General features: G+C 40.2%; 1 protein-coding gene across 2 annotated transcripts in view; it reads right to left on the bottom strand.

Annotated features, from left to right (window-relative positions):
• The window catches only part of cdin1 (CDAN1 interacting nuclease 1), a 57,130-nt gene that overhangs the window by 9,751 nt on the left and 23,359 nt on the right, over positions 1–24,020 (bottom strand). Inside the window, exons 7-12 of one of the 2 annotated variants that reach the window (XM_086182301.1) lie at positions 23,781–23,860; positions 23,400–23,449; positions 21,778–21,845; positions 20,284–20,349; positions 20,015–20,120; positions 8,899–9,061 (exon numbers count right to left, since the gene is read on the bottom strand). In XM_086182301.1, coding sequence (XP_086038427.1) covers positions 9,043–9,061; positions 20,015–20,120; positions 20,284–20,349; positions 21,778–21,845; positions 23,400–23,449; positions 23,781–23,860 — 389 coding nt within the window. In that variant the 3' untranslated portion in view covers positions 8,899–9,042. Of the gene's footprint in view, positions 1–8,898; positions 9,062–20,014; positions 20,121–20,283; positions 20,350–21,777; positions 21,846–23,399; positions 23,450–23,780; positions 23,861–24,020 lie in introns of those variants that run through there. The other variant, XM_086182300.1, reaches the window with a different exon arrangement.

Below are 24,020 nucleotides of genomic sequence, written 5' to 3'. Positions count from 1 at the left end.
TTTTGTTTGGTGTATCATTTTTTTATTCCTCCATTAGCATCCAGAGCAAGTATAATATCTTCTTTTCTGCAGCTAATTTCAGTGAGTTGCTCCGCTGAATTAAACGTTAGGTATGAAGGCAGGTGTGAAAGTTTGTTGTGTAGGGCCTCCTGGCCTCTGCATCCACGAGTAAAACCCTGCTCCCAAAATTAGAGTGTGGCCTCTAATGTCTCCCTGGGAGAAAAAGAGGCCTGGCTTTCGTCCAAGTCAGCACCTTTGGAAGTGCAGTCGTGTTACCACCACTAAATCAACATGTCAGCACCCGGCCCAGTAAACTTCTTCACCGAGACTCCACTGCTTACAGCTACCCCACACACCTAATGAATTGGTGTGAATGCCCATCTGTCTGCTAAAAAAGAAAAAGGGGACAGGAGATATGCAGAGAAAAAAGATAAGTATATATGTAGTTATTTTTCAGTTGTTGCGCAGAACACTTCTAGAGTGCAAATATGATCAGCCTCAGATACAAACACACTGAGTCTCGTTACTTGAACAGAGGAGTGCTGTGACGCACCAACCCGTGCCAGGCTATGGTATCCAAGCCTTCGACCTTGGCCTCTGATTCCAAAATGGAACTGTCCCAGTTTAAGGGGCAAGTTTGGAGACGAACACGGGTGAGGGGCCACAGAAAGCCGTGTGCTTACTCTGCAGTCTGTTTACATTCCTGAGGGTAATTTTAGCCCCAGGGGGTGGAGCAGGGAAGGGGGTCCGACATGTCGTTGGGGCTTGTCAGTGGTCGATAGGGCAGCCGGAGCAGTGGCGGCACCTGGACTTGTGGGTGGTATATAAAAACGCACACATACTCAGACCTCCAGCGGACAAACCACTGGAACATATATGTTATCTTGTTTGCTAATTGCAACTCAATTAATTACTAGTTTTTAATATAAGGGGTTTAAAAAGCATCTTCCTATATGATATTAACATTCTCTAAAGCCAAATCATCCAAGTACAAAGAGATATAAGCTGACGAGCAGCGTAAACCACATAGGCCAGAGTGTAGTCTTGGAAGCAGACCAACCATAGAGCACCACTGGCTCTGGACAACACACTTTAACCTTATTGTTTTCACAAAAAATCTGGGGTGCAAATCTAATTTCACCGTAGTTTTAAAAAATTTGCTACACAAACAAAACAATAATCCCAGCTCAAGAATAGCTGAGGGCTTCTGTGTGCCTGTTGGGATTTGTCTTTTTATTACTCCCAGCCCGAAGAGTGTCCCTTCAAAGGATAAGAAAGCAAAATGTCCATGTGTTTACTATGTTCGTGTGAGTGCACGTACAAGAGAGTAAGGGGAGAAAGGGATGGGGAGAGGAGAGAGAGGGAGAGAGAGGGAGAGGGAGAGGGAGAGGGAGAGTCAGAGCTTATTGAAACTAATTAGGCGAGGGATCAGGATGGAAGTTAAATACTGGGCTACATGTAATGAAAGAAGCAAGAGTGGGGGACATCTAGGGGTCAGGCCCACACCAAACAGTGGTCCTCAGGCAATCTGGTATTGATTTTCACTCGTTTGGGGATGAAGGTAGATGGTGGTGGTGGTTGGGGGGGGGGGGGGGGGGGTCAATGTAGCAGGAGAAAGAGGGAGAGATGGTGGGCCAGTCTAAGGGTCTCGTGAGTTGTCAACTTGACAGTTTAACCCCTTTTTGGAGTAGAACACACAAACAGAGGGATCTCCTGAGCTGACAGCGTTGATCTGTCACAGCGATGACACAGCAAAGCCCAACACAATGCCCACACAGGGGAATGAAGAGGGGGGTGGTAGTGGTGGATTGATACAGATATGCACAGCCACATTCCTTAAGCCCTAGAAGATAGGACAGAGCTCCACTTACCAATATAAAAATACTCCAACCAGTTCTTACACATTTAAAAGTTTCAATTTTTTTATAGTAGTTTTTTTTATTATTGTGGTTAGGTTTAGGGGGTAGATCAGTTTATATTACACATATTAATATCATATATGTTCATATTCATATTACCTATGTGACTTCACAATCAACTTCTCTGGAAACTACTTAACAAAAAGGTTTTTTGCCAACAGACGTCAAAGTTTACTTTCGATGATTTCTACCTCTAAAGTAAAGGGTTTTACTGCTTTTTGAAGTTTATTCTGTGTTATGTGACCACCTATCAGTGGTATTTAGAGACTAGAGGAAGGGAAAAAAAAAGGCAAAATAGGCATAAAAATGCAGCCACATCTCTCTTCTTTCAGAATGTAAACCTCTAATTCAATTGAGATTTTACATTTGGTATCTGGACCTGGGCTGATGGGTTACTCAACATTTAGCCGTCAGTCACAGCAAACTGTCAGTTTTGTGGATGATATATTGACAGATATTGAAAACTCTTTCACCGCGGGTTCATGTTTTGGACATTGGACGTTTCTTTTCAAACTGCAGAATTTCAAAATGCATTTTTCACACCTATAAAGGTTGCAAATCAAATTTTTCACTGTCGTGCCAATGAATCATCCAGCAATCAGTATCAGAGGTTGGTTGAGTTATCAAAATTACATCACATAGAAGATAGAAGGCGGCCTAAATGTATGTAAATATATCCCAGAGGCACCCGGTAACAAATTAAATACGTAAACTACAAGGGGCATTGAGGGGGCGCCTTATTCATTTTGAAATCCCTGATCTAGAACAGCGGCAAACCGAAGTTTTTTCACCGTCGTCAACACTGCAAGATGGAGAATCTTTTGACGTTGGCCTTGGTGGAGGTCAGTGCTTGACAGTGTTTTTCAAACTATTTTGAAGAAGTGAGTTGCAGTTTAAGTTTTACTCAGTGTCTTAAGTAGGGGTGTATAATAATATCAGCACCCAATCATCTTGTGCACTTTTTTTTTTTGTTATTGGTATTAGTTTTGTCATTTTCTTTTGTGGTCTTTATTTTTGTTTATTATGAGAAAAAAATGAGAAATGGCCTTCTCCAAATGTATGGAAATACATAAAAAAGTTACTCTCTCAAATTCATCTTCTGGATTAATAAAATATAAATATCAATAAACTTATTTTATACAGATAATATGAGCTTTGTCAAATATCATCTATCAGCTACTGGCCAAATACACTGAAATATCTGCATATTGGCAAAACAAATCCAATACTGCGCATCCTTAAGATTCCATTTACCATTTGTCTGTCCTTCACTTGGTATTATCATTATCATTATTATTATCATTGGTAAGTGCATAGTGCATGATTCGTCTTTCCCTGTGTTAAAAAGTTTGTGAGTCCCTGATAGAGCCGGATGGAGGACTGTCTTCCATCGCAAAGACACACAGATGTCAGTGCTCTTCTCTTGTCACTCACCCTGTGAAGGTCGTCACCCCAAGCACCTTTCCTCTTATGTCCTTAAACACTTGAAGACCCCTTTCCACTTTTCCTCTCAAACTGCTTCATTGCTTTGTCAGATTGCCAAAAGGGACTCCATTAGCTGAGCACCGAGCCCCGGACTCTCCCTCAGACTTGAAGCCGCGTGCGTGCATGCACGCACACATGCACAAACACACACACACACACACACACACACACACACACACACACGAGGAGGCTGATATGCACAGCTAAGGCTTCCCACATCAAATTAATGTGTCCCCTATTGTCCCGATTACGGCCTGGGAATGCTCCATCATGACAGATTCTACGGGGTCCCTCACTTGTCAGGAGTTGTCAGACAGATAGGGAGTCTGGATACACACAGCTGACAGGTAATCTTAATGTCTTCAATTAGCCCAATTAGGCCTGTCATAAACAATTCGATAGGTGCTCGACCAACGCAAACAGAGAAGCGTACGCACAAGTGCACACAGACACATACACACCGCAAAGTCTGCGGGGTGTTAATGAGAAGGGTAATGGGTATATCAGTGGACTTGTCTTTTGTTTCCAGGAGGGGTGTGTCCCCATCCCCTTATGCTCTCAGCTGCGCACTGCTGGCTGCTACCTGGTCAGTTCAAATCGTACCATCTCCTTTCATTAGCACATTGCTGGCTGAGAATCTGAAAGGCCGTGACAAAATTCATTTGAGACGAGTGGGAGCAGATTGCCTGAAGCAGGTGCTATAAGGGAGATAAAACAAAAGCAGCACCTTTGTGGAGCGCTGTGTGTGTGTGAGTGAGTGTGTGTGTTTTAATCTGTGCGTGCGTGAGAAGCTCATCTCTGGTCTTCACATTCTATTCTTTTTCTCGCTATGGTAAATGAGTAATGACATAAAAGTTCTTTTGGAAAAAAAAAAAGAGAAATAAAGGATGAGGGACCGGGAGGAATCGGCTCCGTGCACAGTTGGAGTATTTACAAAGCTGTGGTGAAATCTAAATATTGTTTCTAGCGTGACTAAATAGGCCAACACCTTTCTCTGCAGAGGATGTGCGATAGCTAACATTGTTTGGTTTGGTCTCTCCTTTATAATATCTTATCGCGGTGTACAGGTGACACCCACTCAATATCCTCGCTTTTGTGCTCTAACCGTTTCTTTAAAATTTGCCTATTTGCATTCACTATCAATTCCTTTTTGTCCGAAGTGTGTGACACGTTCGCGGGAACTGTGAAGCACCAGCTAATGTTTAAAACAGAGATTCCGCAGTTCGAAAACACACACGGCCCGAGCAACGTTGGCATCAATATTTGAACAAGAACTCTGCATCAACACAGCCTTGATCTTATGTACAGAGGCCTTGAAATGCCCCACATCAAGAAAAAAAAACCCTGACACTTTCAACGCAGCACTCAAACGCTTCACTCTGGGCGTTCAGGGCAATGTTGTATATAAAGGCATGGAAAATATGAACAAAACAATATCAATATTGAAGATTTCAGTTTTAAACGAAGGAATATGCTGAATGGCGAATTCCTAAGGCGTATTTTCATTCAAGGGGTAAAACTGGGACGAGAAGACAAACCAACTGCTATCAGCAAGATCTGCAATGGACCTCTAACTAAATTTCTGATCTTTACCTTAAGTGACGGCTGGAATGCAATCCGAGGAGAAAAAAAAAAAAGGAAAGACAGAAAGAAAGAGAAAAGCTGTCACTGGGAAGTTGTAATAGGAAATTGCTCTTGGCAACTATTTGTTCAAGCACCAGATTTTTTTCGTCTTTATGCCAACCCAGCGAGCCCCCATTGGAAAACAGGGCAGGTCCCCCTAATGAGTAATCTATTTCAAAGCAGTCGTGTCTGGGCATGACAGTTTACTGAGAGGCTTGAAGAACTGGTAATTACCAGTGTTACGGGGCAATTAATGCATATTACACTGCAGCACTCATAGCGGTGACTGTCAGCTCCCCAATAAAAATGAGCACTCTTCAGCTAAAGGGTGACATTAATTGGGCCCTTAATGACTATGCAGAGGAACCAAGCCAAATAGGAACAAAACAGGGGAATCGCTCTGACTCCAGCAGAGGGCTGAAAATTGGACTAAAAATGAGATTAATTGCTGTTTAAAAAAAAAAGACGAGAAAAAAATGTGTTGAGGCGAGGGGGGGGGGGGTTGGAATTATAGGGTGCAGAGGGCAAGAGCTGTTCATACAGATGACAATTCAATGAATTATTTTATACTGTATTTTCTATACCCTAAAAAGTGAAGATAGACCTCAGACCCATTCTGAGGGATTTTTTTCCTTATGTTTCCTATTGCTTAAATAGTTACATGTATTTTCTAACGCATGATGGATATATTCAATAAATATATGTCTCAAATTTTAATTCAGGGGAAAATGGGCCCTATTCTGAGTTAGACGCAGCCGGCGCTGGGTCAAGCGCAAGCGTCATTGCAAGTTTCTAGCCAACGCATTTTTTTCACGCCAAGCGCACTTGCCCTTTAACTAGCAAATGAACTTGAACTCCGCCTACAGTTGCTTAAGTTGTAATGAGACATTGTCTGGTGCAACCATGGCGTACTGCTACTTTAGAACACCAGAGAACGTTTGCGCCAAGAGCTTGGTCTTTGGACGATGGCCCTGAACACACGGCGCACATTTAGCGCGCCAACTGCCATTGATCGCTTTTAGAGACTCATATGCAGCACTTTCTGAAATAAAACTACTGAAAATATAAGTATGTGATGGCAGCACCGTACACAGACCTGGACGTGTACAGCTGAGGCTAGCTGTTGGTAAATACATTTACTCCGACATTAAATTTAGTCTCCAATAAGCTAACTTGCATGATTCCAGTCCGTGGGAAGAAACCAAAGCACACAGAAACAACACATACACACACACACGCGCACACACACACACATACACACACACACACGCACACACACAGGCATGGGGAGAACATGCAAACAGTATTATAATGTTCTGTTTTTATTTTGTCCGTCCCAATGACAAAATATTAGGAACAGCCCTGAGCGTAACCCATTAAAATTCAACAAATCGCAGCCTCCAAAATGACAAATAAAGTAAATCAACACATCCCTGAAATAGCTGTTGTATCATATTGCATTGAATATATTTAGGTGTACCTAATTACTATAAGAGTGAGTATCGTGAATGATCTAAAGGGGATCAGGAAGTTGGGTCCAACTTGAAGTGCAACAGAAAAAACAAAACAAAAAAAACACACACGCGAAGAGTTTCTAGGTTACACACTTGTCTGTGAAGCCGAAGGCCTTAAATGATAAAAAAAACATAAGCAGAGCTTTGATTAAAAGTAAATCTGCCAAATTGCAGGCCTTCGAGAAATGTTTGTTTAGAAGGAGATCAAGGAGGTGGCGAGGACGTGAAGTAATTCTGATTAATGTAGCTCGAGCAAGGCGTGCACTGAACACCACCTGAATATGCAAGCTCCAAATCAGAAAAATATCAGCATGCAAAACATGCAGTCATTTGCATACATTTTTGATTTTGGATTTCCGTGCTATTTAAATATGCAGTTAGAAATAGTCCAGCACTGCCTCTTGCGCTGTCACGCTGCACACTCACGCTGTCATTGGTCCTGATAGAACTCTTGCGCTTCAAAGGGAGCTTTGCAATGGAGAAGAGAATAAGCAAATATTTGAATTGCAAAAACACATCATCTTCCGAGGGGAGAAAATTCAAGACAACTTTTAGGGAGTTAAAGATACCCCCCCCCCCCCTCAACCCCCAAGTAAGCTAACCCGCCTCACACAGCAGGGGGAAAAAAAAAAAAAAAAAAAAGTCAACATATTCATAATGTAAGCACTCTCCTGGCTAATTTACCATAACCAAATTTGTGTAATGGGATATGACACATTTTAAAGGGGATTGGGGAGAGAAACTTTAATTTGAGGAGAGAACCATAAAACGTTTAAGCTGCCCTCGTGTTTAACCAAAATCCACCGCACAAATCCGGGTTCTCAGACAACCTGACATGGGTTTGATTACAGAATGAAGTGTAATTAGCTACTTAAGTTATCCTCCGGAAAGCACCCATCCTAGCTAGGTCATTCAGAAGAAAGAAAGAGATCCCGCGATTCTACGACAATACCTTTTCCTTCGATATTTACTATACAACCACACTAGGTAAGACCGCTTCCTAGTGAATTTGGAGAGTTAAAAAACAAAGCAATAAATAATCTTCATGACAAATCAATATGACTCATAGCATATTTGAAAGTATGAGCTCCCCGATTTGATGCCAGGATAAATAGAACATTTAAGCCAAAAATTACAAGTCAAGCCATGAAGGCCACAAACAACATTAACAGCAATAAATATCCATGTTCAGACATCTGAGAAAATACCTCCGCAACAGGGGAAACACTCATCTCCTGAGCTTATGATTGGAATTTTTATACCGCAGGCTGAGATCGACTGTGAATTTTAAACAGGAGAGAATGTGAGCATCTCAAAACATGTACCCATGCAGAAACTGGACTAATAGAATCTGAGAGAGCAGATTTTAGCCAAGACCAGTAGACCACGTAACTAAAACCATCACATAAGGCTGAATATATTCAAAACCTCGTTGAAATTTTTCAGGATCGCTTTGGTTGCAACCTGATTTAGATAGTGAAAAAGAGGATTTTTTTTTTAACTGCCCCCCCCCCCTTTTTTTTCAAATTTCTCCACACACACGGTACTTACCAGAGCTCCTCCGTCCAAATTGCACCTCCCACCAGTCCAACCCTCTCGTGGCCTCAACCTACGTGTAGACAGCTCGGAGACAGGTCTGAGCAGAAATCAGACCTGAATGATGGATAGCTTTACTGCACAATGACCTCTGTCACTGGGTTCTTGCCCTAAATCAATGCTGGTGATAAGGGCCCTGCGCCAGCGTTCACCTTGGTATGTTCACCAGCAGACCTTATCTATGGCTTGAGGAAGTATGAGTAATAACTAAAGACAAGCCACGACAAAACGTAACCCCACCATGTCAAACATAATTTACAATGTATACCCCCCCCCCCCCCCCGCTGGGGACTATTTGTTCTAAAAATGAACATTTCATAAAATGATGGGAGAACTATGTGTTCATCTTTGAAAAACAAAATTGTGGGGAAAAAAATGCATTCATCAAAAGTCTTCTCCCAAAGGACGACTAACACGAGACTTACACAAAATAAATAAAAACAAGAACCTTGGCAACAAGAGAGGCCCCTCAAAAGCACAGACCTCCACCAAGGTTATTATCATGTCTCGATACGTTTCCAAAAGTATTAGATGTGTCAGTTTTTTGTTTTTTTTGTTATTTTATTAAGGAACATGTAATGTTTCCTAAGAAATTAATGCAAATGCCAAAAAAATAAATAAATCGAAGTGAAAAGTAAATATATAAATCCTGGCCCTGGCCCGTGATCATCAGCTAAGTAGTTTTAGCCTATTCTAGCTAACAGACCAAAGTACCGCACTGAAAATGTCACATATGGAATCTGATGAGCATAGAGGTGAAACATGCACAAAAAAAAAAGGAGACAATATCAGACAATATCAGATACACCATTGTCAAATAATCAATTTCCTTCTTTCACTGGACGGTTGCACTGCACTTCTCTCTTCTTGGACACCTAAAATCTTCTTCAAAGCAATTTTGAAAATCAGCTGTGGTGATAAAGTCTGAAAAAAAACAAAAAAAAACTGTTGACTGTTTGGTAAAATCCCATGAATAGTTGTTAGAAACTGTGAGGGGTTTTCTTTTATTGCTTCCTTTCATCCAAGTATTTCATTTTAAAAAAAAAATTGATTTGGTTCGAAAAAATGAATCAATTTTATTTTCATTTTAACATAATTTTAGCCTAAAATCAGTTTCTATGGACCTTGTTGGACCGTGGTACGCTGAAATTTGACAAAAATAGTCACAACATTGCAATATTTCTGTCAACTAATCTTTTACAAAAACACTGCAAGTTATGTTTTTCTGACAACTAAAACCCAACAAATATGTTTGATCTATTTTAATAAAACAAGACCTAAATTTTCAGTTTATTAGAATTATGAAGTTAATTAAATATGACTAAAAACGGCATGAACCTTTGGTGACGACTATGACGAAGAATACTAGTAAGTTAGAAAGCTGCCAAAATGAATGCTATACTTTACAAACAGTGACATGCACCTTCATTTACATTATTCACATCATTGTTGCGTGTGTGTGTGTGTGTGTGTGTGTGTGTGTGTGTGTGTGTGAAGCGGCCAAAGTTTCAGTGATGTATACAAGAAGAGGTTGGAGGCTAAGGTTGAGAGAAGGGCTGACGGGGAATAAAACAAAGATATAATGAAGATTACGGCATGGAGGACACTTAAGACCTTTCAGTAGTTTTTCATTTGAGTGTGTATGATAAAGTGTGTGTGTGTGTGTGTGTGTGTGTGTGTGTGTGTGAGAGAGAGAAACAGAGAGCTATAGTATGCTTCCAGGCAGTCGCATCAAAATGGAGAGAGAGACCAAACATGACATCAAACGTCACAATTAGCTGACCCCTTTTCCCCGAGAGTCACAGTTTGAAATGCCCTGCCTTTAAAAGCCTGATTCAAATATGTTTGCTTTCCTATACAAAATGACATTTGACAAGGTTAGCAATATTTCAACTAACTGCAAAAACATTCTTGTGGCCATAATCCCCCCCCCCCTTTTTTTTCCATCACTTCGCAGGGGCGCAGGTAACCTCAGAGTGAGTTTCCCATGAACTCATTGCTACAGTTTGAAAACAAACCACTAGGGGAGAAAAAAAAGGAAAGAAAAAAGAAAGAAACAGCAGTTCAAAGTTTTACTCAAGCGTGTTTTGTTTCACCCGGGCAGTTGAAGCTAAATGTTTTGCGATCATTATTCAGAGAATTTATCCTCACTCTAATGCAAACCACAACGAACAGCCAGTCGTTCTTTTTTCCCTTTTTTTTTTCTTTAACCACAACCTTCATCCTTAGCAGGAGGGCTGAGGACTGTCAGCAGCTGAGGGGATAGAGTTCCTCAAACTGTTAAAACCCCTCATCTTTGAATTAGGTAAGGTGTAGTAGCCCAATGGCTAGTCCAATAGGGAAAAAAAATGAATAGAACATTTTAAAAACGTAATATGCATAAATGTCAGTCTTTGTCAGTGTTCACTCTTGACGAAACAGGACGAAAATAAGGGGACGGGATCAGAACTGGTCAGACTCGGTCTAAAGTTAATAGTTTTCACATTCATTCCAATCGAAGGAGAGGAGAATGTGAAGTGTCGGGGCCGGACAGTGAGCCAGCTCGGCTTTTACTACAGCTGCACTCAAATCGAAGTGGCACTTTCTATCAGAGGCCTTTCGCCGGTTCTGCCCCCTTCTCTCTCGTGCTGTAACCTCTGTGACACACACACACACACACAAACACACACTAAATAAATAAATAAATAAGAGTGGTCATTTAAGAAAAAAAGCACACACTGAAGAGACAAGATTCCTGAAGATTCATGAGTGTGAGTTTCTCCAAACTGATAGAGAGATCACTCAAAATAAAGAATGGATTTCTCTGACAACTCCATGGCGAACATTCAAAGGGGGCAAGCACATAGCTCCGAACTCTGCACAGTTTATATTTCACTTGTCCCAAAAAAAAAGTACAGAAAAGAAAAAAATGTATGCCTCTGTTATCTCGCATCAGTCCAAAAAGGAAAGGATTGAGTATCGTCTGTTTCAACTTCCCGCCTCTGATGAAACATTACATCCACACTGGATGGAGTTGGAATTTGGATCGTATCATTACTCCGTTTAACTCCTCAAGCTATTGTCACCGAGGTTTTTCTTTATGACGCTCATTTAAGAGTAATATTAGAGGGAAATAACAGATTTGCATTGTTCGCAGAAAGAAGAGGGGAGAGAAAATAATCGCCGCCATGTTGAGCGCATATTTATTCTTTTAATAGGGTTCAGTGACCAAAAGCTTTTTTTTCCTTTTTTTTTTTTTAGGAGCTTGACAGAGCTTGCGGAGACAAATCTGCTGACCTAATAGATCTTTGTACATTAACCCCCAGAATTGATGATCAAAATCAGAAGGTCAGCACATGGACACAGGCTCCTCATATGTCTTTGATTACACACTCCCCACTAAGGGAAAAGGCAGGCAGAGATGTTTAAGCTATCAGGCAATCAGACCACGGAAAGACGTGAAACTCAAACCAGAGACGGTAGAGAGGGGAGAGGGCTGCTTGGGAAAAAAAAAAAAAGATGGAGGGGTGTACGTGTACGTGTGCGTGTGTGTGAGTGTTGGGTGGGGTTGGGGGGGGTGTTTGCGATGAAGCTCTTTAACAAATGCCAGGCCAGTGAAAAAAACAACAACTCAGATTTGCTTGTATCTCTGTCTAGCAACAACTATTGAAGAATCGAGCAAAGTTGACGAAAACAAATTCGTCTGAGCTTTAAATTTAGTCACTTACGGTAAGGTAATGAAAATGGCTGCCATCGGGTAGGTATTACATACTGAAACAAACTCTTTCAACATCTATCAACAGCATTTTGCGTGAGTGATGAGGTCATAGAGAGAATGAACGTTTTTATAAATCTCTTCCAACAAAAATTAAGAATGATGGGTACAAACACAAAACAGCCTTGCTTTTGACGTAATTTATGGAGGAGCGTGGCTCGTCTGTGTTTTAAGGATCGCAAATTTTTAAAATTGCTATTCTACAGAATAATGTCGGCTATGACCGATATACCGGGCGCAAACCAATACAAAGAAAGAAGAGAATAAACAGATGTTTGGGGTACAAATGGTCAAAATCCTTTTATGGTTAAGATTTTTCTGCAGTGACTAAAAGTAGAGGTCAAATTTCATGAAAAATAATTAAAAAAAACTACACAACCACATATGCAAAAGTAATTAATATATGTGTATTTGTCATAAGAGACTATTGTTCTCTCAATTTATTGCTCCATTTTATCATGGGTTATATGAACATGTGATTTCAAGAATGAGCGAACTTACAAAGAAATAAATATGAAAGCTCAAACACACACAAAAAAAATAAAATAACCATGGCTGGGATTAAAAAAAAAACAAAAAAAACAAGGTTATGTGAGGGACAGTGGGCCTATAAAAAGAAGCCCACTGTCTAGGTTATCTGTAAGAACCCACTTATCACAAGCCAGCAGCCCCACACATTGACTGATGGCCTCCACAGACCACCAGTACCAGCACATTATCTGGTACACACAGAGCTGCTCTTTAAACACAAAGGCAGAAATATGAAGCATTGTTTCCTTGGCTGTCATTTGGTAACAAACAAACAAAGAACCCCCCCCCCCCAGAAAAAACCTATCTGCGGTATGGTCTGAAATAGAAAGAGTGTTTACTGTTTGTGTGCCAACCAACATAAAAGATCACCGGTGTAAGAATGTGTAGCTTTTAAAAGTTCGATTAAACACTGGATTAAATACAAGTTAATAACAATTGAGCACTAAACTGTAACGATGAAGTGAGGATGTTTTATGACCGTAGGGAAATCAATAACTCTCAAATAAGGGGAACTGCAAAGAGCTGTTTAATACTCGTGAAAGTGCACGATCCAAAATGATCCATTCCTCATCTTAAAAACACTTTTCCTTTGTACCCGATTCCACTCCTGAAAACAAAATATCAAAACTATTTAAGTGAACACTCGGATGAGACATTAGATTGTTTTCACTCAATGGGGACTTTCTGTTTTGCAAAAAAATCCATCCCATAATGTATTTTAAGTGCTTTTTGTGTTCTCTTCAGGCCTTGGGAGGGATTCATTCGAAATCTCCTGGTCGCCTCTACAGACGCAATTAAAGCTTTTAGTTGAGCTTTTGAAGCAGCTGTGAAAGTGCATGAAATGAAATACTTAACCACCCAAAGGTCCACTGAAGCAATAAATATTTGTGTTGTAGCTGTACTCCGCATGAATTTGTGTGTATAAATAAAGATAACGTCTTCTTAAATTCAATTTCGTGCAAGGTTCGGAAAAAAAACAAATACCGTCTTTGCAATGGCAAAATACATTGTTAGAATTATTTCCTGTTTCCTGTTTCCTCCGTATATATTTATGCAGAGAAAATATCACTGTAGGTTTCAGTCCAAAAAAGTAGAACTAAATTCTCCTGTTTACAGTTTTACAAAAAGCCATTCCATTAATTCTTTTGACGAATGCCGCTGACTACTTCCTGGAACGAGAGCCAGAGGGCCACCATAGAGGAAAGCGAAGGTGAAAAAAGGCAGAGAGACTGAGAAAATGAGAGGAGAAAAAAAACCAAGTGTGTCTCTGTAATTCTGATGATATACATTGTGAAAGCTGACAAAAACACGGACGTTCATCTTTTTACAAAGTTCCATAGCAAAAGAGGAATTCATGGAGTTGACATGCTTGCGCCTCATTTTACTTGAGGCTTTCTTCTCCATCTCACAGTGTCACAGGCAAGCAGGAAGACAGGAGGAACGGGGGGGGGGGGGTGTATCGCTGGGGTGCCGCTTTCTGTACGACTCCTCGTTTATATACACAGCGGCCGTGTCAAAGCTGCTCTCACACTCAGTGGTAAATGACACATTTGGATAATGCTCACATACAACCCTACTCAAATAAACAGGAGACATGGAGGCTTAAGTAAAGCTAAATCCTGAGGCTGCTGGAGACCTGAGAGTGCGGATTACACCCCAGACGCCTTAAACAATGCACCCAAATGTGCATCCTTAAAAGCATGAAATCCTTGAAGCATCAGAGCTGACTTGTCATTTTCCATTAATATTCCAAGTTGCTCGTGCTTTGGGGGCCCAACGTTGCACTTCTGTGTGCTGAGGTGCCCTAAAACAAACACATGCAAAGCCCTAAAGGAACCACCATTGTGGATAGCTATTTTTCTAGCTGTGGACTATTCTATGAGAGGATGTCATAACAAAGGAAACAATAAAAGCGGCCACGTTCCTGCACTGCATGGGGTATCCATAACTATAAATAAGCAGAAGGCAACGCTGCAGGCACTTATGCTTTATCAGAAAAACTCATATTTGTGCATTAAAAAACCCCACAAAAACAACAACAACAAAAGAAACCTTTAGCTCGACATATTAAATAAATAAAAACACAGGGACATTAAAAAGTTGTACTCCACAAAAGGCCACTTCATCAACTTCAAAAATGAATATATGAAAAATGTAAGTCACTGCTGGCATGTGCTGGAAAGCAGTTATTCATATACTTGGTATTACAGTGAATATCAGTTCTGTAATGGCACTTGAAAGTCCTTTTATTTTTTTAAATTTTTGTACCATTTTTTTTATTGGCCACATCTATGACGGGAAAGTGAGTTAAGTCCAGAGCACACGACTTGTCGGTGTCACATTGTCACCTGTCCTCGGGGACGCCCTGTTATGTCCAGCCTCATTGGATCAGCCCAAGTCATGGCCTTTGGGTGCTCTCCTTTTCTCTCTCTCTCTATCTCCCCCCCCCCCCTCACTCTCAGGTGACAATCCCTATTGTTTCTGGTTTTCAGTTGGCTTTCATTACTTGTATAAATACTACTGAGTTAAACAAACATGATATTCCTCATAATTGCATTCAATTTTGTGCAACCAATCAGCCACATTAAAAGCAAACATCCGATCGAGGGGTGTATTTTTTTTTTTTAATAAATGCATCATTAGATCAGTCGACACCCTATTATTGTGCTCTATTAATTAAGCGTTCTTATCGCAAAATGCTTTGCAAAAGTTCAACAGAAAGTGATGGACATGTCCATTAAAAAAAAGGATGACGCAATATTAATTTGATTTCACAAGTGGATTGACAGTTCCCCCAATTACTATGTAATTTCAGCTGTAAAATCGAAAGTGTACAGTTTCCACATATAATTGGAAAAAGTTCACAAAGAACTCAAGATGTCTAATTGCATCTGTGTCAAATAATAGAACACATCACATAAATCAGATTTCTGTCTAATCATTAGCCAAGTGTCAGTGAGCAGATTAGTAGCGTTGTAGGAGCCGTCTGGTGAGTCTTCAGAATTATGAATTCCTCATTAACTGTACTCGTGCTTTCATGATGTAGTTTAAAAAAACTAAAAAAACAAAAAACAAAAAAGGAACAAGCGGCAATCTCACTCCCACAAAACAGAATTGAACGGCGATCAATATGCACTTTTTGCAGCATGAGAATCTTCTGCTGGCAATTACAGGAGGACATAAATTATCCGCATTACAACGCTGCATGACGTTTAAAATTGCTCGAACAAAAGGGGCTGATAAAACACAATGCATGTGTGCGCCTTCCAAGTCCCAACAAATTTCCAAGTGGTCAAGACAGATGATGTATAATGGCAAACCCCAAAGTCTTAACCCCTGTTTCATATGAGGAAGAAATGAGGCATACTGTCCCATTATATTGCTATAAATCATTTTTTTGTGAACGGCTGACAGCTTTTTATCAGATCTAACCTTTTCAAGCCACCATTAAGAGAGCTAACATTTTCAACTCTTGACACATTTGCAGTTTACGAATCTCACAGCTGATTTACTTTGGGGCGGGGGGTGGAGTGGGGTGGGGGAGCTGGCGGCCATGCTCGTTTCCACACAGGCTGTCCATTGTGCTGGGTTGGGTGGACTGGGGGAGGGAAAATGGGAAGAGCAATGAGAAGAACTGGGTTCTGAATGTATTTGTCTATTTTATCTTTAATCTGCTACAGTGCAAAGTAGCTCTGCTGCTGAAAAAGCCATTTTGTGGAAATCACTACAGTACATTCTGATTTGCTCTATTGATTCGTTCACAGCACACAACTGCTGCAGGGTGGGCAATTAAGTGGCAAAGAAATCCCTCATAATTAGACCAATTAATAACCAGTGGACTTTTGTCAGAGAGAAGATGTTGTCAGACTTAATATCAAGCAAGGCTAGACAATCAGGATACAAAAGACAAGCATTGTATCAATTTAAGAGGAGCCCTTGTAAGTATTTTTGTCTGGGGTTTTTTTGCGCTTTGTGAACGAGCTTTGATATGAAAGGCTGGAGTGTTAATGTTTTGACTGTCTTTTTGTTTTTTTGTACAAGCCGTGACAGACTCTCTTCTAACAATGAGGGCTAATCATTGATCTATATACCCATCTATTTATCCATCCATCAAAATGTCATCGCTGGATTTTTGTCCTCCATTACAGATCCACATATTTTTAGGGACTCTTCAGACTGTAAACAATATATTCATTGACTGAGCATGGACGGTAGAAATACTCGAACCACTGAACCAATTAATGAACCATTGAACAATCACTGCTACCAAACAGGGGCATAAATAACAAAATAACACACGATAATATCACGATACTTTTCCCCACAATAATATCACGATACAGGGACAATTGATATATTGCAAAATCTATGATGTATTAAGTTTTCTGTATAATGTTAGATGGAAGAATACTTAAAAATGTACAATATAGTATTACAAATTTCAAAGTCTTCTGGAACCTGTAAACAACATGTGGTGACTATTCACAGTTTTAATACAAATATCAATACTTGTCAGCAGGTTATTGATACTGCATCTCAAGAGGAAGTAATGCTATACAATGCAGGATCAATAATTTGTCCCAGCCGTATTCCCCAGAACCCAGAAAAAAAAGCATAATTCAAGTGCAAATGTTGGCCGCATGTAAGCAAATACCTGTCATTATCGAAATAGATTCTGAATAAAGTATGTGACAAGTTAAGCCAAATGGATAAATACAAGAGTAGAACTTTAGCTAATGCTAGAAGTGAAGTGAGATGGAGGGGAAAACTTTGTCAAACATGACTGATTTGAGTACATCATAATCAAAGGGGGGCAGTTAAAGTAATACCATACCAAGTTCCATATTTCATTACATGCTGTGTTTAACCTTACCCACTTCTAAGACACACAAGAGGCTCATTATGTGTTTAATATTCACCAGCAGGTGAATAATTTTTATGCAACTCTGATAGTTGGGCGAGATGGATAACTCAATTATCTGAACATCCGTCAGAGCAGAGGGCTGACTGGCTCTGGAACGCCAACAGCTAAGATTGATGGCTGGAAGACACCAATAGCTGCTGCTTCGCCGTCTCATCCAGGCACTGGGCTTGAACACGCCATTTGATTCTGCAGAAAATCATTTTTTCTCTCTGTTTTTTTGTCCTCTTTTTCTTTTTCTTTTTTTTTAGGAGCATTGTAGGTGAAGCGTCATTACCCCTCACTCCACAGAAGAGGGGTTCATTATGGGGTTAGAGCATTGGCAAGACTATTGTTTGGATGATAAATGCAGTTGGTGAGGGCTTTGGAGGGAAAATTAGTTATGTTTTTTTTCTTTCCGTCTACAAAAACATGTCCCCATAGCTCACTCCGCAATGCTTGAGGGCAAACCGAGAACAATTAACACAAGCAAAGGGTGAAGCAGCTCAGTTAAAGCAAAGAGGGAATTTATGAAAAATAAGCAAATCACTGGTAATGTCAATCAGGGGCAATGAAGTAATTACAAACACTGCTGTGCGGCTCCAAGGGCAGTCTAACAGAAACCTGTACGGTTTGGAGTTCACCACTGAAATCTGAGTTTGAGGAATGAAGGGTTGGACAAACACCCTAAACATCAGCCCTTCAGGGCTGGTCCTATAAATTACAACCAACTAATGAGAAGCGACAGAAACATGATGTCATCCCATCACTCTCTTGTCCCCTTGTTCTCAGTTCGTTTATGTTCATGTGACTACAAAGCGTCAAGCCTAAATTCATTGCTTTCACAGTGCAGAAACACACACACAGACTTGTATTTCAGACGATGATGTATAAGGTCGAACAATGAGGGAAAGACGGGGCACATTAGGAAATGTCAACAGTAAATGTCAATTAAAATTTTAAAGGGTGCTGGAAAAGGTATGGGTTTGAAGGGACTGACATTTTTTCATTTTTGACACAGTGTTTATCTGACCGGGCTGCAGGCTGACATGATGGGATCTACTTTGTCAGTTCCTTAATACACACAGACAAGGCCGTCTCAGTGAATATCAATGAAAGACACCTCAGGGCAAATATGTACGTCTCCAATCAGTCTGTTAGTATTACAATATTATGACCTACTGTAAACTAACGCCCCTTGTAACAAAGACAGATCCAATCCATTATTTCAGTCCGAACCCAAAAAAGTGCCACTGATGGTGAGATATTTATAGAATCATCTGATCTTCCCCTTCAAATTGGCTGTTACCCCAATCATGTGCTCTCCTCACCGTTACATCATTTTAAATTTAACACACTGAGACAGCAATCATTTGAGTATGTTTTCATTAAACACACTAAGAATGTTCTGGAGCTTCAGCTTCTCATTTCCTTAGAGGCATTTAAAGACACCTATCAAAGATTGTAGCTTTCTTAAGCTGTCCTCTTTCAAACCTAAAGCACAGTTACTTTGAGTTCCTGACATCAACAACAATAAAAATACAACTTTCCCTTCTGGAAGCAGGACATTTCCAAATAACACTATGAGAAAATAAAACAGGCCATTGATTATGACCTTGCTATCGTCTTCCACACTCAGAACGGCTCAATATCATGAAGGAATGTGTCAGCTTCCCTGAAAATCAAACGCTTGTTCTGTTTTCAGTTTCCACGTGAAATCAGTAGGTCAGTTGTCTGGAGTACGGCTGGATGTGCAGCCATTATCCATTTTATTTCATTTAAATTAACCATCAAACTTAATGTGATATGAAAATGTTGCGGATGGCTATTTTAAACAGTGATTCACTTGATATTATTTGTCTTATAAAAAGGACTTTCTTCAATTCTCATATAAAGTATGATAAGGTTATCAAAATAAATGTGTGCCATCAACTTAATTTCAACTGAAAGCTTACATTAGAAGACAATAAACACAGCCCATTCTGAATGGAAGTGTCATCTCTATCAGGAAGCCATGAATAAGTTTTTTTTTTTTTCCGGGTAACAAGAGAAGACAATAGCAGGACTGTTTCAGAACTGGCAGTGCCTGGTTTCCTGGACACAGCATCAGAGATGTGGAACCTCCTGGCGCTCCAGCACTGTGTCACAACATGTCAGCTAATTGTCATGACTCTGTGTGTGTGTGTGTGTGTGTGTGTGTGTGTGTGTTGGGTGGGGGGGAGGCCAGGGCCATATGGATGTAATATTGTGTTTAAGGATAAATATTTTTTCCTGAACTGGCTCGTCTGTGCCTTTAGAAATTTGAGAGGATAATTTTTGCCTGAATGTTATTGATTGGTGGATTTTTGCTGTTGGATACAGAGAGCTTAAAAGATATTCATAGTTATGGACACTGTGGCATATTTTTATAGAGAGTGAGTAACATTTTCATAGCACTTTCAATTGTCAGTATAGAAAATGGCCAGAATGAAACTGGAAAAAAGGAGGGAAGAAAAGGATACTTACGTTCACGTAATAAAAACTAAATTGATTTGAACGAGCATCTTTTTTTCTTCTTAACACACATTCCCACCTGGCATACATACCATACTCTATAAGACGCTCATGAGAGCCCAGATAAAAAAACGGACCACTAACAGTATGAATAATTTACACTACAAAAAAGAACAAAGAATATGAAGAAAAGATGAACCTGTTCCAGTAGCTCCAGAACTGCTCGTTGAGGTAGGTGCGGTGACTGTGGTCGTCTCCAAATGAGGCTTTGCTCTCAATCCAATGTACAGTGTGTCCCTCCACAGCTGTTCATGAACACACAACAACACAACCGGTGACAAGAAAGCCACGAAAACACGATACAGGAGGGACTTATGACATTCTCTTTGACAAATGTTAAAATGGTACTAAAGGTTAGCAGCCAGTCATTTTACATAACACATGGACGATTACAATGTAAATACTAACCAATTGGAACCTCCAGAATGATATCAGGTGTTTTGTCATAGCCCATAGCTCTCAGTTGGTTTTCATCTACAGGAGATAAAGAGCAGAATTTTAGCATTTGCAAGAAGCTTTACTCTCGACTGAACTTGTTCTGTTAGGTAATTAGCCTGAGCTTATACTGTATGAACGTATGCAGTCACAGGCTTTTAACCTAACAGCGTTCACTAATGTGCAGCTAACAAAACTCTCTGGTGTGACCAAAGCAGAAAAAATATCAATAGAGGATGGCGAGGAGCATTAAGTAGTCTTCCAAACAAAAAAAAAGAAGAAGCCTGAGCTCAGTTACTGAGATGTGCTCTAGTTTGCAGTTTAGCAGAGCTACATAAAATATATAGCGAAAGGACAAGGTTGGCATTATAGCCTCTGTAAGCCTGACCCCTGCCTGCACTGACTGCAGCCATTGTCCTTGACTTCTGGCGCGCTTCGGCCATTATCCCTACAACACCTGATTTCTCCATTAAATCTCAAGCTGACCAGGTCATTCAGTTCCAAGGGCCTGCCTCTTTGTCTCCAGCCAAGCTCAACTAATGGGGCATGGAAGAGAATTGAGGGGAGATGGAGGGTGGCCGTGTCAGTGGCGGTGAGGATGTAGCATCAGCCAAGGATGAAGAGAGAAGGAAAAAAAGAGCCCAGTGAGGTCAGAGAGGCTGCCAAAAAGCTGTGGTACAGAGGGGCATCCTGGGTGTGGTAATGTGTGTGTGGAGGGATGGGGACCTCTATTCACAGCTACTGGGCTGCTGACATTGTCATGTGGCTCTGATCGCCTTTTTACATCACCTTTGATTAAAATTAATGGGCCATCCCTGCTGTTGGGTAGCTTATTTCCAATCCATTTATCAGATGGGGTGAGGCTGCCTCTGTGGCCCCCATGCCCTCTGACAGTTTTAGAACAGTCTTGTGTATAGCAGCTAAGAAAGGTCAACACTGCAGGTCCAAATAAATGATATGGTCTTAATGACAGGAGGAATGACTTTCATCCTTCATCACTCATCTGACCTATGGGATGATGATGATGATGATGATGATGGGATGGGGGTTTAAAAATCAAGTTTTACAATTTCACATGGGGGCACTACCTGGACTTAATAATGATGGAACCCATGGTGTTTGAATCCATTAACCCCAGTCTGATACAATCATTCGGACGATTTTCTGTTTTTTTCTGATTCTGAAATTGAAACCAAAAGGATTTAAAACTGTATTTGCAGTCAAAGATTCTAAAGGATGTTATCCTTATTTTTCGTTGAAGAAAACGAAAAGGAAGGCCAGACCCTGAAGCTTTATTCTACTTTAAATATTCATTGAAGACTGCTGCATAAACAGCTGGAGATATTTGATAAGAGTGAATCGATAGAAGATAAAATCCACTTCATCATTCATGCGCAGGGCTCCTCTAAACAGCTATGACCATAGTAACTTTAGAGGTTGTAATGAAAAGGTCTAAAGACGTCTTACCTAGAAAGGAGAGGTTCCTCTCCCTCAGTTTGTCACGGAGCAGTACTTCATGTTCTTGGCCGATAGAACTGAGAATATACAGTTAAGGATTCCAAAATACAATAATGGTAGTATATTTGTATACGTCTAGTGGAACACCAAAAGGTTGAACTTGGCACCATCACGGCCAATTTGTCACAGCAGACGTTTCAACTTACCACTACAAGAAAATAACAGGTGGAACAATTTAATTAAATCATGGCTAAATTCCACTCAAGTGTTTAAAGAAACCATTGTGCATGATACCCAGGGTCAAGCAATACTAAAAAGCATTCAGTCATGATTATTGTTATTACTTGTCCCTGTGCTTTCCCTGCTTTGAAAAAGTCTATTGGTTTAGTATGCAAAGTAAAAGCCACTTCTCTTTGTACCATACAGGATGCCAAACCATTTGTATAGCCAAAGCATAACCCGTTTTCTGGCCAATCTTAATCTACTCTTACAACAAAGTGCATTACTTACATGAGGAAGATGGTAGAAATGCAAATTTGGCAAACGCACAGACTGTCTGGGGCTAGTCACTCCACTGGCTAATCTATTCTTGCAACACAATACCACTGTCAACTCATAGCAATCCCTCAAACAGATTTTTAATTAATACATGCTCTGTATTATTAATTCTCCAACCCTTAATGTGCACATGCATTAAGATCCATTTTTCATACATGATGATGGGGCTCTTTCAAAGCAGTGAGGCAGCTATGAACTCTCTGTGATGGAGTAACTGATACTGAAGAGAGGTCTGTGAAAGGACGGAAGAAAAGGGGGATATGGTGGAAGAAGGGTAGAGCGGGATAAGGTTGAGTGGCTGTGAACAGAGCAACCAAAGCCCTGCGACACAAATAAAAGAATGGACAGACACAATAGCATAACACATACACTCATTCAAATAAGCCCCCCCTCCCAGGAAATAGTTGCTCTGTTACCCAGCTGCTTACCCTTAAATAGCCTCAACTCTAAGTCGAGCCAAGTCCCTACTAGACAAGCTTTGGTAGTTCAACAAGGAAGGAAAGAAAATACCTGAAAGACAGGGAATAAAGATGAGGAAGGAGAAAGTTAAAACAAAACTAAGGTGCATTTTAAAGAACAATTCAAGTTTGGTGACGCAGAACTGTCCATGGTGCTGATAGTGCTGGATATCATCAGATTTATCAGAACCCAGCTGGAATAAACAATGTTGTAAAATTATAACTTTCTAATGTCATGCACAGTATTTTTTAATTAGATTTAATTAAAAAAAAACAACAACAACTGCAAATCAACAGAGTGATGCTAGTAAAAGAACGCATTCAACACCACTAGGCTGCCCATTTTTTTCCCTATGTTTAACATAAAACATTGGGTCAGATTCTACAGAATGCACATGGAGATTTAGTTATGTCTGTCCTTGTCTTCTTCTTCTTCTTCTTCTTCTTCCCTACGTCTCCTTCCAGCCTCCTGTTTCACCAATAGTGGGATGGCAGGCAGGATGAAACACTTCCTCTGTGAAGCAGAACTTTTATGTCAGGTGAAGCCAGACACATCTCATCCCCTTCAATAGCTTCTCGTCAATTCCAAGCTTAAAATTTTATGGGATAGGATACTGTTTGATGCAGTCTACCAGTGGTCCATAACAGCAGTCATTTATTGTGCACTGAAAAAGAGAGGGGGAAGAAATATTATGGTGTGTGGAGAAGATGGGGCTTGTGGAGGTAAAGGAAGGAAGCCCTTTACAGTGTTGGGAAAGGAGAAAACATAGGACATGCTAGCAGCTTGGCAGGCATGATTCTCACGTGACTTTGTCAGTATACATGAGTGTCAGATGATGTCAGTCATGTGGTTATGAGTAAGATTTTACAGAAAAACAACTGGCTTAATGAGCAGCAAAAGGCTACATAATTAACTCAATACAATACATAAGCAAATATCTTAAAATATATGCATTCAATCAGAAATTTGGTTAAAAAAAACAAACAAACACTTACTTGGTATACATTATTGGCCAAAGTTTGGTCTGGAATTAAGGATGGCTCCTTTAGCATGCTGTTGAGGACTGTTTTAGATGCTAAAAGGAAAAAATACAAAAAGAGAGAAATTACATCTTCAGTCTTATGCAAAAAAATTGGCTTTTATAACAGAAAGATTTGTTTAAAAATGTAAATGCAACTTTGAATTGGAAGAAAACTGAAAAAAAACAAACACACACACACACACACACACACACA

This window comes from Aulostomus chinensis, chromosome 17 (genome assembly GCF_037954235.1).
Source record: "Aulostomus chinensis isolate RoL2024-O1b breed Wild chromosome 17, RoL_Achi_v1.0, whole genome shotgun sequence".
In the NCBI taxonomy this organism is placed as follows: Eukaryota; Metazoa; Chordata; class Actinopteri; order Syngnathiformes; family Aulostomidae; genus Aulostomus; species Aulostomus chinensis.
Note: the sequence above shows the minus strand (reverse complement) of the source record. Positions and strands in the feature narration are given on the sequence as shown.